Raw genomic sequence first — 18761 nt, forward strand, 5'->3', positions numbered from 1 at the left:
CAATAAAGGTTTCCCAGACAGATGTAGCATAGTCCTAGACTGGGAAACCAGCCCATGGGTTCCAGGTTGTATGACATATATGCAAATCTGGCAATACAGCAGGGAATAGGGAGGTCAAATAACTGGTCCTGCAAGATTTTTGTCCATCCCCTCTGAAATCACCAGAGAAAACCTGGGTTGTAACTACTGAGGGTTTCTGTTCCTTCCCCTCTGAAATCACCAGAGAAAACCTGGGTTGTAACTACTGAGGGTTTCTGTTCCTTCCCCTCTGAAATCACCAGAGAAAACCTGGGTTGTAACTACTGAGGGTTTCTGTGCCTTCCCCTCTGAAAACACCAGAGAAAACCTGGGTTGTAACTACTGAGGGTTTCTGTTCCTTCCCCTCTGAAATCACCAGAGAAAACCTGGGTTGTAACTACTGAGGGTTTCTGTGCCTTCCCCTCTGAAAACACCAGAGAAAACCTGGGTTGTAACTACTGATGGGATACACACAGGTCATGCTCTGATTCACAAACAAAGCATACAGGTGTTAACAGTATATGGCCACCGTGTACTACTGGCTGAGTCCAGCTGGTCCAGTTTTATATATTTGTAGAACAGCTGGCTTCTAATTAGAAATACCTCATCATTGATTATGTATAATGGGAGTGTGGTGAATACCTCATCATTGATTATGTATAATGGGAGTGTGGTGAATACCTCATCATTGATTATGTATAATGGGAGTGTGGTGAATACCTCATCATTGATTATGTATAATGGGAGTGTGGTAAATACCTCATCATTGATTATGTATAATGGGAGTGTGGTGAGTACCTCATCATTGATTATGTATAATGGGAGTGTGGTGAGTACCTCATCATTGATTATGTATAATGGGAGTGTGGTGAATACCTCATCATTGATTATGTATAATGGGAGTGTGGTGAATACCTCATCATTGATTATGTATAATGGGAGTGTGGTGTTTCTAAAGAAAAGGAATACTTGTTTTTGTTCCAATTTGCATAAAGCAAATTTAATTTAAAAAATAATAGCAGTAATTATACAGTAGACAAGGTTAGTTCCATGATACAGTACATACGAGTACAATGATGAAGAGTCCCTTTTTAAATATGATACATTGTATTTCATCCTAATCATATGCATCATCATCATCATCATCACAATGTTTTCAAGTTCTCTTTTACTTGCTGTAAGACATGTCCATATAGATGAACTAGCATCTATAATATGTAGAAACGTAACAAAAACAGAAGTTGTCAGGACAGAGCCCTGTATAATCAATAAGCCATATTTTTTGTCTTCCAAACATAAGTCTGTAACCACTTGCCTATCAGTTCAACCATCCCAGAAACAGACATTGTTGCGGAGGTTTACTTCAAAAGTGCTTTTAAAAAATAAAAATAAAAAAGTCAACTTGCTAGATTGAGTGAGCTATGAGGGGAGGTGGGGGGGCAGAGTTGATCCTTCATGGTCCTTATGTGAGGCTGTTTTACAGTCAGTTGCATTGATAAGTTAACCATTTTGAGAAACATTCTTTTAAAAAAGGACAGTTTACTTTTTTTAACTGAAAACATCAACAAAACAAGTCAGCTACCCCTTTAAGACGTTTACACTAAGCTCCCATGACTACTGTTGATAGTTTAGATACATAACCACATCAACCAGTGTAGCATTGGGAGAACATAGGAGAGTTAACATGTCTAGACACAATTGGACTAAATATTAGACTTGGCCTAAACATTTTCCACAAAGCAAAAAAAAATGTAGAAATGGAATGCTGGGACAAGACGCAGGAATTCTCTGTCTGGACAGAAATACTTTCATTCTTGTGGAAGCTATTGTCTTTAAACCTCACATTCTCATTCAACCTCTTCATTCAAATACATTAAGAAAGGGTTTTCAAATGAGAAAACAAAACAGCCAATGGACGGGAAGAAAGTGACTGATTTGTTGACTGGACGGTGTGTTACTCTATAGTAAAGTACTCTAAACTCTATATTAAGAGGACGTAACAGTGCATTGGTCCATAGCTGTAAATCATCTACACATTGATAAGCAAAAACATCATTTTGTTTCAGCCTTCAGGAATAACATTGTAGTACTGTAGTAGTATAATTGACAGCAGTAAAGGGACAGCACACAAACAAATAAAGTTAACATGAAATGCTTAGGCTGCAGTTAAATTAGTGTGGGTAAACTAACCAAAAAACACCTCACTTAAAGGGATAGTTCAGTGATTTCACAAGGTCATTGACTTATCCCTTAAAGTCCAATAACATATCTGTACCTCAGCAGGTTGATATAGTGATTCTGTAACTATGACACTGCATCAAACTTACTGTAGCCCGTAGAAAGGGAAGTTGTGCTTCAGTCAGTGGACACAATGCTAAGGATAGAAACCACACAGTCCAACATGCCCAAATCCTTCAAGACCTTTTTTCTTTCTGAATCTTGCAATTAGGAATTTCGATGATGGTCTGAGGGCATCTCAATACCTAGCACACTGTTGGTGTGCCATGCAATGCAGTGCAGAGAGGTTGTTGTTCATTCAGACATGCAATTGTTAGCTAATGTTCCTGCAAACCAAACTAATGATTTCCTACAGGAAGTGGCTTCAGTACCATGAATCTATTACATCATTTACATCCGACCAAAAATGATGAGCAAGTGTTAGAGCATAGCATTTACCCTGGCATGGCATTAGCATGGCATTTACCCTGGCATGGCATTAGCATGGCATTTACCCTGGCATGGCATTAGCATGGCATTTACCCTGGCATGGCATTAGCATGGCATTTACCCTGGCATGGCATTAGCATGGCATTTACCCTGGCATGGCATTAGCGTGGCATTTACCCTGGCATGGCATTAGCATGGCATTTACCCTGGCATGGCATTAGCGTGGCATTTACCCTGGCATGGCATTAGCATGGCATTTACCCTGGCATGGCATTAGCATGGCATTTACCCTAATAAAGAAAAAAATGTGTTGATTTGTTTTACAATTCCATCACTTGAAGTGCTTCATTGTATATTTCAATCATATCAGTGATGAACAATACCCACTGTGCACAATTGTTTAGGATCACAGTAAGAATCATATGAGGAGACAAAAATCATTCATAAAGAAAGCTGCATACAAGTTCACAACCCTGCCTGTCACACATTCACAACCCTGCCTGTCACACATTCACAAGGCTGAGTTGTATTATACAGAGTAGACCATCATATCCAGTGGTATCCAGTTGTATACATGGTCTTAAATGTCAAAGACAAAAAAGGGGTAACATTTAAGATTCCTTACTTGGTCGTATAGCAGACACCCCCCCCCTAAACAGAACTCCCTAACCCTAACCTTGCCTCTGTACTGACCTAAATGTCCAACACACAAACTGATTGAACAGAAGAGAAATGAGTGGTTGATGGTTAAGACCCAGGCTTGGATCAACAGGTCCAGTCTGGTTGGCGGTCCAAGCCCAGCGGGGTTAGAGGGAGCTGGGGTAACACGGCCACGTTGAAGACCGGGTGTCCAGGGATTCAAACTCTGCTCCATCACTGCACAGTGTCTGTCTGTGTGTATGTAGATCAAGACCTGATCATAGCTCAGTGGCGCGTCACATAGTCGAGCCCATGTACACAGGTCAGCCACACAGAGTGGAGAAATACACACGACGGATGGACAGACAGAAAGAGAGAGAAACAGAGAGATGGAGCTCCCCCTCTTCTTCCTCCTCGCTGTATCTATTTCCTGCTGCAGTGCTGGAACTGGGCGAAGCTGAGGAACACCTGTTCCAAGGAGATCTGGCTCACAGCGTAGTCGTCGATGTTGTACTTCTCTTTGGCTGCCTCCAGGGTGCCAAACACCTTGGGGAGGATGGGGGGGGGGGGGGTGAAGAGAGGGGATATAAAGAGGGAAATCAGAGGGTGAGTCAGTGCTTAGCCTGAAATCAAAAGCTGTATCTGACAACGTCAATTGTGTGGAGTAGTCGGATACAAATCAAAGGCAAATACGTCATTACACTCTTTCTCCACTAGATGGTGCTATTACAGTCTAAAAGACAGGTTGGCTGACAGGTTAGGTCTCCACTAGATAGTGCTATTACAGTCTAGAAGACAGGTTAGGTCTCCACTAGATAGTGCTATTACAGTCTAGAAGACAGGTTAGGTCTCCACTAGATAGTGCTATTACAGTCTAGAAGACAGGTTAGGTCTCCACTAGATAGTGCTATTACAGTCTAAAAGACAGGTTAGGTCTCCACTAGATAGTGCTATTACAGTCTAGAAGACAGGTTAGGTCTCCACTAGATAGTGCTATTACAGTCTAGAAGACAGGTTAGGTCTCCACTAGATAGTGCTATTACAGTCTAGAAGACAGGTTAGGTCTCCACTAGATAGTGCTATTACAGTCTAGAAGACAGGTTAGGTCTCCACTAGATAGTGCTATTACAGTCTAAAAGACAGGTTAGGTCTCCACTAGATAGTGCTATTACAGTCTTGAAGACAGGTTAGGTCTCCACTAGATAGTGCTATTACAGTCTAGAAGACAGGTTAGGTCTCCACTAGATAGTGCTATTACAGTCTAGAAGACAGGTTAGGTCTCCACTAGATAGTGCTATTACAGTCTAGAAGACAGGTTAGGTCTCCACTAGATAGTGCTATTACAGTCTAAAAGACAGGTTAGGTCTCCACTAGATAGTGCTATTACAGTCTAAAAGACAGGTTAGGTCTCCACTAGATAGTGCTATTACAGTCTAGAAGACAGGTTAGGTCTCCACTAGATAGTGCTATTACAGTCTAGAAGACAGGTTAGGTCTCCACTAGATAGTGCTATTACAGTCTAGAAGACAGGTTAGGTCTCCACTAGATAGTGCTATTACAGTCTAGAAGACAGGTTAGGTCTCCACTAGATAGTGCTATTACAGTCTAGAAGACAGGTTAGGTCTCCACTAGATAGTGCTATTACAGTCTAGAAGACAGGTTAGGTCTCCACTAGATAGTGCTATTACAGTCTAAAAGACAGGTTAGGTCTCCACTAGATAGTGCTATTACAGTCTAAAAGACAGGTTAGGTCTCCACTAGATAGTGCTATTACAGTCTAAAAGACAGGTTAGGTCTCCACTAGATAGTGCTATTACAGTCTAGAAGACAGGTTAGGTCTCCGCTAGATAGTGCTATTACAGTCTAAAAGACAGGTTAGGTCTCCACTAGATAGTGCTATTACAGTCTAGAAGACAGGTTAGGTCTCCACTAGATAGTGCTATTACAGTCTAAAAGACAGGTTAGGTCTCCACTAGATAGTGCTATTACAGTCTAGAAGACAGGTTAGGTCTCCACTAGATAGTGCTATTACAGTCTAGAAGACAGGTTAGGTCTCCACTAGATAGTGCTCTTACAGTCTAGAAGACAGGTTAGGTCTCCACTAGATAGTGCTATTACAGTCTAAAAGACAGGTTAGGTCTCCACTAGATAGTGCTATTACAGTCTAGAAGACAGGTTAGGTCTCCACTAGATAGTGCTATTACAGTCTAGAAGACAGGTTAGGTCTCCACTAGATAGTGCTATTACAGTCTAAAAGACAGGTTAGGTCTCCACTAGATAGTGCTATTACAGTCTAAAAGACAGGTTAGGTCTCCACTAGATAGTGCTATTACAGTCTAGAAGACAGGTTAGGTCTCCACTAGATAGTGCTATTACAGTCTAAAAGACAGGTTAGGTCTCCACTAGATAGTGCTATTACAGTCTAAAAGACAGGTTAGGTCTCCACTAGATAGTGCTATTACAGTCTAAAAGACAGGTTAGGTCTCCACTAGATAGTGCTATTACAGTCTAAAAGACAGGTTAGGTCTCCACTAGATAGTGCTATTACAGTCTAAAAGACAGGTTAGGTCTCCGCTAGATAGTGCTATTACAGTCTAAAAGACAGGTTAGGTCTCCACTAGATAGTGCTATTACAGTCTAAAAGACAGGTTAGGTCTCCACTAGATAGTGCTATTACAGTCTAAAAGACAGGTTAGGTCTCCACTAGATAGTGCTATTACAGTCTAAAAGACAGGTTAGGTCTCCACTAGATAGTGCTATTACAGTCTAAAAGACAGGTTAGGTCTCCACTAGATAGTGCTATTACAGTCTAGAAGACAGGTTAGGTCTCCACTAGATAGTGCTATTACAGTCTAAAAGACAGGTTAGGTCTCCACTAGATAGTGCTATTACAGTCTAGAAGACAGGTTAGGTCTCCACTAGATAGTGCTATTACAGTCTAGAAGACAGGTTAGGTCTCCACTAGATAGTGCTATTACAGTCTAGAAGACAGGTTAGGTCTCCACTAGATAGTGCTATTACAGTCTAGAAGACAGGTTAGGTCTCCACTAGATAGTGCTATTACAGTCTAAAAGACAGGTTAGGTCTCCACTAGATAGTGCTATTACAGTCTAGAAGACAGGTTAGGTCTCCACTAGATAGTGCTATTACAGTCTAGAAGACAGGTTAGGTCTCCACTAGATAGTGCTATTACAGTCTAAAAGACAGGTTAGGTCTCCACTAGATAGTGCTATTACAGTCTAGAAGACAGGTTAGGTCTCCACTAGATAGTGCTATTACAGTCTAGAAGACAGGTTAGGTCTCCACTAGATAGTGCTATTACAGTCTAGAAGACAGGTTAGGTCTCCACTAGATAGTGCTATTACAGTCTAAAAGACAGGTTAGGTCTCCACTAGATAGTGCTATTACAGTCTAAAAGACAGGTTAGGTCTCCACTAGATAGTGCTATTACAGTCTAGAAGACAGGTTAGGTCTCCACTAGATAGTGCTATTACAGTCTAGAAGACAGGTTAGGTCTCCACTAGATAGTGCTATTACAGTCTAGAAGACAGGTTAGGTCTCCACTAGATAGTGCTATTACAGTCTAGAAGACAGGTTAGGTCTCCACTAGATAGTGCTATTACAGTCTAGAAGACAGGTTAGGTCTCCACTAGATAGTGCTATTACAGTCTAAAAGACAGGTTAGGTCTCCACTAGATAGTGCTATTACAGTCTAGAAGACAGGTTAGGTCTCCACTAGATAGTGCTATTACAGTCTAGAAGACAGGTTGGCTGACAGGTTAAGGCCAAGGAGAAGGGTTAGGGAGTGAATAGGGACCGGCTGAGAAAGAGAAAGAGAGATTGTTACCTGTGCCCAGGTAAGAGTCTTGTCAGTTAAGTGGTAGTGTACCATGCCCTGGTGTTCATCTGTTAGTAGACTTCCTGTGGAGAGAAGGAAGTGATGTCATGTTAGACCAACCCCCTAAACCAGGTATTCCCAAACTGGGGTAGGTGTAGCCTCGTTTCACTTCCAAAAATAAAATTAAACCATCTAGTGCTTATCGAAACAAAAACACAATGTCAAATACAGGCAGCCTAGTCAAATAATTAACATCCAATCACATGAACCGTTACTCTCTCGCGGGAAACCCTCTTACGCAGACATTTAGAAACGAAACATGACGAAATGTGAAAAATAAGCCACAGGGTTTTTTTTGAGCTAGAATAGACGACTTTTGCGTAGTAGTACATGTATGAAAGCAACTGATACCATTAATAAGAAGAGGCTAGAAGCGTCTTATATGGTGAGCTACCGAGTGGCTGGACAGGCAAGCCCCAGACTATTGTAGAGGACTTAATTCTTCCTGCTGCCGCGGATATGGCTGGGACAATGCCGGGGGAAAAGGCCAAAAAAAACAGACAATATCTTCATCAAACAACACTGTTTCACGATGCATCAGGAAGACATCCTCTTCTGAAGACCAGGACAACAGGAGATGTGTTTAAAGTACAGGACAGCTTTGTGACATCTAATGGACTTTGGTGGTTAAGATGTGTTGGTATCTGTACTGATGGAGCAAAAGCCATGACAGGGAGACATAGTGGAGTGGTAATGCGTGTGCAAGCAGTTGCTCCCGACGCCACTTGGGTACATTGCAGCATCCACCGAGAGGCTCTTGCTGCCAAGGGAATGCCTGACAGCTTGAAAGACGTTTTGGACACTACAGTGAAAATGGTTAACTTCGAAAAGCAAGTCCCCTGAACTCTCTTGTATTTTCTGCATTATGCAAAGATATGGGCAGCGACCATGTAACGCTTTTACAACATACAGAAGTGCGCTGGTTATCAAGGGGCAAAGTATTGACACTTTTTTAATAGAGAGACGAGCTTAAAGTTTTCTTTACTGACCATAATTTTCACTTGTCTGACCGCTTGCATGATGAAGAGTTTCTCACATGACTGGCCTATCTGGGTGATGTTTTTTCTCCCCTGAATGATCTGAATCTAGGATTAAAGGGAATCTACGCAACTATGTTCAATGTGCGGGACAAAATTGAGGCTATGATTAAATTAAGAAGTTGGAGCTCTTCTCTGTCTGCATTAACAAGGACAACACACAGGTCTTTCCATTAATGTATGATTTTTTGTTTGCAAATGAACTCAAGCTTACGGACAATGTCAAATGTGATATAGCGAAGCACCTGAGTGAGCTGTGTGCGCAATTACGCAGATAGTTTCCTGAAACGGATGACACAACCTGGATTCGTTATCCCTTTAATGCCCTTCCTCCAGTCCACTTACAGATATCTGAACAAGAGAGCCTCATCGAAATTCAAACAAGCGGTTCTGTGAAAATGTCATTTAAACAGAAGCCACTGCCAGATTTCTGGATAGGGCTGCGCTCAGAGTTTCTTGCCTTGGCAAATCGTGCTGTTAAAACACTGATGCCCTTTGCAACCACGTATCCATGTGAGAGTGGCTTCTCGGCCCTCACTAGAATGAAAACTAAATACAGGCACAGACAGTCTACGGAAAATTATTTAAGACTGAGACTCTCTCCAATACAACCAAACATTGCAGAGTTATGTGCATCCTTTCAAGCACACCCTTCTCATTAACCTGTGGTGAGTTATTCACCATTTTTGATGAACAAATAAGTTTTATATGTAAGATGGATAAATAAAGAGCAAAATTATTGATTATTACTATTTGTGCCCTGGTCCTACAACAGCTCTTTGTCACTTCCCACGAGCCGGGTTGTGACAAAAACTCACTCATTCTTATGTTTAGTAAATGTATCGTATGGTGTGTGTGTGGCAGGCTTATTACAATGATGGCAAAAAACAACATTTGAGAGTGTGCTGACCCTGGTGCTAGAGCTGGAGGTTGACTTTTAAGCGGTATGGGAATATAAAAAGTTTAGGAACCACTGCCCTAAACCATTGACAGTCATACATCTTGGATTATCTTTGAACCAGCCTCAGGGGGTGGGGTGCGTGCACGTGTGTCTGTGTGCATACGTACGCGTGAGTGTTTGTGCATGTCTACGTGTGTGTGTACACTACATGCGCCTGTATAAGTTTGTTTGTGTGTGTGCACCCGTGTATGTTCATGAGTCTGACTCAGAGTGTGTGTGTCTCTCTGACCTGGGAAGGTGCTCTCGATGAAGTCCTTGAAGAGTTGCAGGTCGCTATCCTCCACCTCCTTGTCCACTCGTACTTTAGCCAGTAGTGTGTAGCCGCTGCCAAACTTACTCTTCAGGTGCTGGGGACTGCCCAGACACTTAAACTGACCGTTCACCATCACAGCCAGCCGGGTACACAGGGCCTCGCATTCCTCCATACTACAGCAGAGAGAGAGAAGGGGAAGAAGAGAGGAACAAAAGAGGAGAGGGAGAAAGGTAAACCAAGCACGACAACATCTATTTTATTCTCTGAGTCACTCTGTTCCTTCCTGTGACACAGTAATGACTGTACTGGAAGGTGGAAGATGATGATGATGATGGCGATAAAGAGGATGGTGTGTGTGTGTGTGTGTGTGCTATGCTCACCTGTGAGAGGTGATGATGATGGCCTTTCCAGACTCCCGGGTGCGCGTCACAGCGTCCCACAGCAGTCGCCTAGCAACCGGGTCCATGCCAGTGGACGGCTCGTCCAGGAAGATGACCGGGGGTCCACCAATCAGAGCCACAGCCGCACTCAGCTTCCTCTTATTGCCCCCACTGGAGGGAGAGAGAGTGAAAGGGGGGGGTTACGAAGGGATTTGAGGGAGAAGGGATTGGGGGGCAAGAGGGAGGAAGGAAGGAAGGAGGAAAGGCAGTGTGTTTGTACTCAGTAATATCTTGACATTCATGAGCTATGTCTCTAGAGAGAGAAGGAGTACTGTACACTATAGGACAAGATATGTCTCTAGAGAGAGAAGGAGTAGTATGCACTATAGGACAAGATACAGTGGGGCAAAAAAGTATTTAGTCAGCCACCAATTGTGCAAGTTCTCCCACTTAAAAAGATGAGGCCTGTAATTTTCATCATAGGTACACTTCAACTACAGTGCCTTGCGAAAGTATTCGGCCCCCTTGAACTTTGCGACCTTTTGCCACATTTCAGGCTTCAAACATAAAGATATAAAACTGTATTTTTTTGTGAAGAATCAACAACAAGTGGGACACAATCATGAAGTGGAACAACATTTATTGGATATTTCAAACCTTTTTAACAAATCAAAAACTGAAAAATTGGGCGTGCAAAATTATTCAGCCCCTTTACTTTCAGTGCAGCAAACTCTCTCCAGAAGTTCAGTGAGGATCTCTGAATGATCCAATGTTGACCTAAATGACTAATGATGATAAATACAATCCACCTGTGTGTAATCAAGTCTCCGTATAAATGCACCTGCACTGTGATAGTCTCAGAGGTCCGTTAAAAGCGCAGAGAGCATCATGAAGAACAAGGAACACACCAGGCAGGTCCGAGATACTGTTGTGAAGAAGTTTAAAGCCGGATTTGGATACAAAAAGATTTCCCAAGCTTTAAACATCCCAATGAGCACTGTGCAAGCGATAATATTGAAATGGAAGGAGTATCAGACCACTGCAAACGATACATGGCCCCATTCATTCTTTCCTTTACACGGATGAGTCGTCCTGGACCCTTTGCAGAAAAACAGCCCCAAAGCATGATGTTTCCACCCCCATGCTTCACAGTAGGTATGGTTGGATGCAACTCGGCATTCTTTGTCCTCCAAACACGACGAGTTGAGTTTTTACCAAAAAGTTATATTTTGGTTTCATCTGACCATATGACATTCTGCCAATCTTCTTCTGGATCATCCAAATGCTCTCTAGCAAACTTCAGACGGGCCTGGACATGTACTGGCTTAAGCAGGGGGACACGTCTGGCACTGCAGGATTTGAGTCCCTGGCGGCGTAGTGTGTTACTGATGGTAGGCTTTGTTACTTTGGTCCCAGCTCTCTGCAGGACATTCACTAGGTCCCCCGTGTAGTTCTGGGATTTTTGCTCACCGTTCTTGTGATCATTTTGATCCCACGGGGTGAGATCTTGCGTGGAGCCCCAGATCGAGGGAGTTGATTTCTTCAAACCAAGCTGCTTACCTTTTGCAGATTCAGTCTTCCCAGCCTGATGCAGGTCTACAATTTTGTTTCTGGTGTCCTTTGACAGCTCTTTGGTCTTGGCCATAGTGGAGTTTGGAGTGTGACTGTGAGGTTGTGGACAGGTGTCTTTTATACTGATAACAAGTTCAAACAAGTGCCATTAATACAGGTAACGAGTGGAGGACAGAGGAGCCTTTTAAAGAAGAAGTTACAGGTCTGTGAGAGCCAGAAATCTTGCTTGTTTGTAGGTGACCAAATACTTATTTTCCACCATAATTTGCAAATCAATTCATAAAAAATCCTACAATGTGATTCTCTGTGAGAATTCTTTCTAATTGTGTCTGTCATAGTTGAAGTGTACCTATGATGAAAATTACAGGCCTCTCTCATCTTTTTAAGTGGCAGAACTTGCACAATTTGCGGCTGACTAAATACTTTTTTGCCCCACTGTATGTCTCTAGAGAGAGAAGGAGTAGTGTACACTATAGGACAAGATATGTCTCTAGAGAGAGAAGGAGTAGTGTACACTATAGGACAAAATATGTCTCTAGAGAGAGAAGGAGTAGTGTACACTATAGGACAAGATATGTCTCTAGAGAGAAGGAGCACAACAAAAATAGCAAGAAAAGAGCTCTGTGACCTGCAAGTGCCCTACAAACACACCAGATTAACACCTGTCCCCCACCCCAACACACACACACACACACTGTCCCCTACTCCCAAACCAACACACACTGTCCCCCACTCCCAAACCAACACACACTGTCCCCCACTCCCAAACTAACACACCCACACACTGTCCCCCACCCCAACACACCCACACACTGTCCCCCACCCCCAAACCAACACACCCACACACTGTCCCCCATTCCCAAACCAACACACTACACACACTGTCCCCCATTCCCACACCAAAACACCCACACACTGTCCCCCACCCTCAAACCAACACACACACACTGTTATTACCCACCCCCAAACCAACACACCCACACTGTTACCCACCCCCAAACCAACACACCCACCCACTGTCCCCCACCCCAACACACACACACACACTGTCCCCCACCCCAACACACCCACCCACTGTCCCCCACCCCAACACACCCACCCACTGTCCCCCACCCCAACACACCCACCCACTGTCCCCCACCCCAACACACCCACCCACTGTCCCCCACCCCAACACACCTACACACTGTCCCCCACCCCCAAACCAACACAAACACACAGCCCCTCCCCCCTCACTGCTTACCTGTAGCTGCGGCACAGTTTGTCAGCATGGGGCTCCAGTAGTAAGGACCGTAGCACGTTCTCCACGCAGCCTGACACGTATTTCTCTGGTATCCCCCGGAGCCTAGCATACATGCTCAGCGTTTCTCTTCCTGTCATGTGATCCAGGACAGCGTCGAACTGCGGGCAATAGCCAATCCGCTGCTGTACCTACGACACACGGGAGAGAGGGTGGTGTCATGCAAGGTGATTTTGTTTCATAGTATATTAGGTATATTACGCATTCAATAAGAAATGCTAGTTTTTGTTTTCTGTTGCAAAATGCTTTGCTACGGTGTGCCCTAATGAACTTTTAAGTAAGGGCAGCAGGTAGCTTAGAGGTTTGAGTATACCCGAGCCGACAAGGTGAAAAATCTGCCGATGTGCCCTTGAGCAAGGTAGTTAACCTTAATTTGCTCCAGGGATGCCGTACTACTATGGATAACCCTGTCAAACAACACATTTCACTGCACCTATCCTGTGTATGTGACATTAAAAAAAAAGTTATATTTTAAAAAATAAATAAAATGTTTTCCTCTCTCTCTCCAACCTTCTTGACATCCCTCAGAATGCTGTAGCCGTCAATGTAGGCATCGCCAGAGGTGACAGTCTCGTCCCCGGTGAGCATCTTGAAGGTGGTGGTCTTCCCTGCTCCATTGAAACCCAGCAGGCCAAAACACTCTCCTTTCCCCACTGCTAGAGAGAGTCTGTCTACCGCCAGTACTGTTTCTCCACTGCTGTATACCTGGAGGGGGGGAGGGAGATCACTGCTGTAGAACTGGAGGGAGGGAGGGAGATCACTGCTGTAGAACTGGAGGGAGGGAGGGAGGGAGGGAGGGAGGGAGGGAGGGAGGGAGGGAGGGAGGGAGGGAGGGAGGGAGGGAGGGAGGGAGGGAGGGAGGGAGGGAGGGAGGGAGGGAGGGAGATCACTGCTGTAGAACTGGAGGGAGGGAGGGAGATCACTGCTGTAGAACTGGAGGGAGGGAGGGAGATCACTGCTGTAGAACTGGAGGGAGGGAGGGAGGGAGATCACTGCTGTAGAACTGGAGGGAGGGAGGGAGGTCACTGCTGTAGAACTGGAGGGAGGGAGGGAGGGAGGAAGGGAGGGAGATCACTGCTGTAGAACTGGAGGGAGGGAGATCACTGCTGTAGAACTGGAGGGAGGGAGGGAGGTCACTGCTGTAGAACTGGAGGGAGGGAGGGAGGGAGGAAGGGAGGGAGATCACTGCTGTAGAACTGGAGGGAGGGAGGGAGATCACTGCTGTAGAACTGGAGGGAGGGAGGGAGATCACTGCTGTAGAACTGGAGGGAGGGAGGGAGATCATTGCTGTAGAACTGGAGGGAGGGCGGGAGGGAGGGAGATCACTGCTGTAGAACTGGAGGGAGGGAGGGAGGGAGATCACTGCTGTGTGCCTAGAGGGAGGGAGATCACTGCTGTGTGCCTAGAGGGAGGGAGGGAGGGGGGAGATCACTGCTGTGTGCCTAGAGAAAGGGAGGGAGGGAGGGAGGCCCTCACCACTATTGGATGCCTCTGGGAGGGAGACCAGACTAACAGACAGATTGCTGTACCTTGCTGAGGTCCTGCAGAATGAGTGGGCTCCCCACCATAGATTCTACTATGGGCTGACACTCCAGAACCCTCTTCCTCTCCTCCGCTACGTCCCTGTCCTCCGGCAGTAGGGCCGCATCCCCCATCAGAGGCAACTAGGAGACATACTGACTGTCATTATCGATGAGGTCTTTTTATACTATTGGCATAATACAGCTGTAAGAAATTACAGCAGGGCACAGTAATGTTGAATTTTGACATGTACCCAACCACACCAAAATTTTACCAGTTTTTCAGAAATCTGAAATTCTTAAAAGAGGAGTATAATTTGCTCTTGACTACAGCCCTATATAAACAAATGGGGCATTAGTTTAATCTCGCTCAGGGCATCAGGTAGGCACATTTTCTGAAAACACCGCCCACCCGGGGCATGAGGTAGCACCCTATAGTCAACTCTCTGGCCCCTCCCCTTCTAACCTGTTTACGTCTGCTGGCGAGGTGGGTGAGGAAGCGGCGGAGGGTTTTGACACACTGCATCTCGATGATGAAGAGGAGGGTGATGAAGACTACACCCTGCAGGGACAGGGCCACCAGGAAACGCCCCACCCCTGGCTCCGACATGGAGAAGTAGTTCTCCTGGTACGTGATGTCTGGAAGAGGGAGGAGCAACAAGACCAGTCAGTGCTACGAAAGGTTAACTAGAAAATAGCATGACAGGCTCTTCCTCATCCTCTTTACCATCGTCATAGTCAGAATCATTCTCATCAACATTATTGTGATCATCATCACAATATTACTACCATTACATATCATGTAACACAGTGGTATTAAAACTTGTTCAGCAGAGACCCCTTTATTTTCCCCCAGCATTTCAGGATACCCATTTTATTATTTTTTTATTCTGGCGACCCCACCCTAAATCTAACATCAACCTTAAAATCTGTTTAAAAAAATATATCAACAAACAACCTTTTACTCATTATATTTGTATCTCTATCAAAATTAAGAGAACCAACATATATTTATTAACGCAATAACATTTTCTTTTTCAAATTATCTTTCTCAATAACATTTGTATATTGTCCCATAAAATAATCCTCTACATTTTTGGTCCCCACCCCCCTCCCAAAGAAGCTACGAATACAATAGGTATTCCTACTGAACTATGGACACTGTGATACAGCTACGGCTGCTGTCTCCCTGCTGTAGGAGAACACCGTACACTACTCACTGAAGGCACGGCAGAAGGCCATGGTCACAGGGTTGGGGGTGCAGAAGGTGATGAACTGGTAGTTCTGGTAGAACTGGCTGAAGGACATGCCCAGGCAGTAGTTAGGGAAGAGCAGGAACACCTTGTCCAGGTTACGAGACAGGTCCTGTAGATATAGCTCTGCGAGGGGGAGAGGAGGGGAAACAGGAGGAGGAGAGAAGGGGAAACAGGAGGAGGAGAGGATGGGAAGGAGAGGAGAGAAGGGGAAACAGGAGAAGGAGAGGAGGGAAAGGAGGAGAGGAGAGAAGAGAAAACAGGAGGAGGGGGGGATGGGAAGGAGAGGAGAGAAGGGGAAACAGGAGGAGGAGAGGAGGGAAAGGAGGAAAGGAAATGAGATGAGAGAATTATGGTAAGGGAAATTCATCAAATGTATTTCCACAGCATATTTTGCCTGCCTAATCCCCAGTTCTGAAGCAAATAAGTGCACCAGTGTGCAGTAGGGGGTCGTTCTTTTTCCTAGCAGAGAAACAGGCTCTAAATCGCCAAATCTTAATGATTCCCCATGTAGTTAGAAGTGTAGTCAGAGCTGCCAACAGGTCCAGTGTTCCAGTACACCTGGGCTTTTCACACCTCAGAACCAAACTGGGCCACGTTGTACTGGCTACGCATCCCCACAGTTGCTGGACCATCCTGAAAATATCAGAGCCGGCACAGTTTGGTTTGGGTCGGCACGATGGTGTGAAATGCTAGTATCCTGGCCCTGGCTCTCACCTGGGATGGTCATGATGGTGACGGTGAGGAAGGTGGCGGTGCCGCTGATGATGTTGAAGATTGTGAGGCGGGTGTAGGCGGTGGCAGCGGTGGAGAACAGGAAGCTGAGCAGGTACATGAGGGGGATGACGGCCCAGCCATATAGCAGCAGGAGTAATAACACATCAACCAGGTGGTTGTCTGCTACGAAGGCCTTGACCCCAAACGCCCGGAACACCACCTGTTGGGAGGGAGTGAAACACTGTTTGGATAGCAGCTAGTTTTCAGTTTTACCCTCCCCACCCACACCATTAACAGACAGTCCTAGCAAAATTCTTGCATCAGAAATTGCTCTTTGCTAAGAAACTTATTTTGTTTCTTTTTGACCATTTTCATTGAAAACAATCACAGTAAGGTACTAAATTGTTACCCAGAAATGATTTGATATTAAAATAAAAAACAGCTGCATTGGGCCTTTAAGTAAATCCAGATGGTATACTGACCAGCATGAGCATGCAGGGCAGGAAGAAGTTGACCAGGTCCCAGAGCAGTGCAGAGAACCAGAAGTTGGAGAGGTAGACGCCGCTGACCTGCTGTACGTGCTTGGACTTGAGTGAACGCTCTGTGACCAGGAGCAGGGCGAAGGTACTGGACAGGGATGCCATGCCATACATCAGGTTGATGGCGATGGCAAAGCCTGTCTGACCTCTGTGTCGAGGAGGGAAGTAGTGAGAGAGGGGGGGGGGGTTACTATTTAAACAGTCCCTAAACTTTCCATGCAAAAAAGCAATTTTAATTGAATTGAGAGAGAGAGACGGAAGAGAGAGAGAGAACGAGACGGAAGAGAGAGACGGAAGAGAGAGACGAGAGAGAGAGCGAGCGAGACGGGAGAGAGAGAGCGAGCGAGACGGAAGAGAGAGAGCGAGCGAGACGGAAGAGAGAGAGCGAGCGAGACGGAAGAGAGAGAGCGAGCGAGACGGAAGAGAGAGAGCGAGCGAGACGGAAGAGAGAGAGCGAGCGAGACGGAAGAGAGAGAGCGAGCGAGACGGAAGAGAGAGAGCGAGCGAGACGGAAGAGAGAGAGCGAGCGAGACGGAAGAGAGAGAGCGAGCGAGACGGAAGAGAGAGAGAGAGCGAGACGGAAGAGAGAGAGAGAGCGAGACGGAAGAGAGAGAGAGAGCGAGACGGGAGAGAGAGCGCGAGACGGAAAAGAGAGACGAGAGAAAGACGAGAGAGAGAGCGAGCGAGACGGAATAGAGAGACGGAAGAGAGAGACGAGAGAGAGAGCGAGCGAGAAGGAATAGAGAGACGGAAGAGAGGAGGGTAAAACATTTTTTAAAGAGTCATGAGGAAAATAAAGAAGGGCGTGGAGCTGGGAGGAGTCACAGGAAAAAGAAAGAAAAGTAAGGGAGGCAGATTATGTATTGAGTGGTGAGGTCGGCAGGCAGAGGGGAGAAGGAGGGAGAGAAAGAGATGGAGTATTATGAAACAATAAATATCCTGATAGCCAGGAGAACATCTTCACCAGACCTCTATCCTCTCATCCTTCTTTCACTCTATCCTTCCTCCCATCAATATACCTTCCCTGACCGAACCACTCCCTCTCCATCCTCTCACCTCTAAAAAACACCTCCTGATGAATGGTGTTGGTCAATATCTCCCCCTCAGACTCGAACTTAACAGCCTCTGTTGCTTCCCCATCGATCCAGCCAGCCATCCAGCAGGGCCGGGAGGTCATTGACTGGATGTGCATCCATCCCAAATGGCACCCTATTCCCTACATAGTGTACTACTTTTGACCAGAGCCCTATGGGCCCTGGTGAAAAGTAGTGCACTCTGTAAGGAATAGGGTGCCATTTGGGAAGTACCCTGGTTTAATTGGGGTTTAGTGGCTGTAACAGATGTGTTGACCGCAGGTGTTTAAAGGATAGGCCAGAATAAGGACCCAAAACAAGGTGGTTGATGGAAAAGTCAACTTCTATCTAACAACAATAAGGAAGTTATGAACTGAGTCAGAGTGTCTCAACTAAACATTCACTCCTCTTCTCAAATGTGTTCAAGATAACACCTGTGTTCCTTCAATACCCTCTTCTCCTTCTCTCCTCTTTTTTCATCAATTTTCCTTTCCTTTCCTATCCCCTCTCCTCTTTTCATAACACCCTCTCCACTTCCATACCACCATCCCTCCCTCCCTCCTTCCCCTCCATCCCTGCCATACTCCCTACTCACTCTGTCAGCTGACTCTGGGCGCTCTCGGAGACGTTGCGGGGCATGGGCATGTTTCCCGTCATAATCGATGCGTTGGGCCCGGCCAGCATTTTGAACAGGGTGTTGTCCACCATCATCAGGGCTGTAGCGGCCGTGTGGTAGCCCTGGTTATTGAAGTAGGCCGTGACCTCGGCAAACTTCCCCGTGCCGCCTATGAATGATGCACCCACCACGCAGCGCTCGTTGAATGCCCCGCCCTCCTCCTCGGTCTTGGTGAGCACGTACTCCGTGAAGTCTGAGGAGAAGAAGCAGGGGATAGGGTGGATCAGTAAAGACAAGCATTTTCCATGTCTGCATCTT

The 18761-nt window shown here is 45.5% G+C and overlaps 1 protein-coding gene across 1 annotated transcript in view; it reads right to left on the reverse strand.

Annotated features, from left to right (window-relative positions):
* Nucleotides 1-892: 892 nt before the first annotated feature.
* Nucleotides 893-18761, reverse strand: part of LOC139396498 (phospholipid-transporting ATPase ABCA3-like) — a gene marked incomplete at its 5' end in the record, with an annotated part of 56901 nt that continues 39032 nt past the window's right edge. The window contains 12 exons of the mRNA XM_071143520.1: nucleotides 893-3870; nucleotides 7172-7245; nucleotides 9450-9646; nucleotides 9854-10024; nucleotides 12669-12856; nucleotides 13236-13430; nucleotides 14255-14389; nucleotides 14712-14884; nucleotides 15466-15624; nucleotides 16216-16435; nucleotides 16698-16902; nucleotides 18423-18696. Coding sequence (XP_070999621.1) covers nucleotides 3748-3870; nucleotides 7172-7245; nucleotides 9450-9646; nucleotides 9854-10024; nucleotides 12669-12856; nucleotides 13236-13430; nucleotides 14255-14389; nucleotides 14712-14884; nucleotides 15466-15624; nucleotides 16216-16435; nucleotides 16698-16902; nucleotides 18423-18696 — 2114 coding nt within the window. The remainder of the gene's footprint in view (nucleotides 3871-7171; nucleotides 7246-9449; nucleotides 9647-9853; nucleotides 10025-12668; nucleotides 12857-13235; nucleotides 13431-14254; nucleotides 14390-14711; nucleotides 14885-15465; nucleotides 15625-16215; nucleotides 16436-16697; nucleotides 16903-18422; nucleotides 18697-18761) is intronic.

The sequence above is a fragment of the Oncorhynchus clarkii genome, unplaced genomic scaffold (genome assembly GCF_045791955.1).
Source record: "Oncorhynchus clarkii lewisi isolate Uvic-CL-2024 unplaced genomic scaffold, UVic_Ocla_1.0 unplaced_contig_13377_pilon_pilon, whole genome shotgun sequence".
Lineage (NCBI taxonomy): Eukaryota > Metazoa > Chordata > Actinopteri > Salmoniformes > Salmonidae > Oncorhynchus > Oncorhynchus clarkii.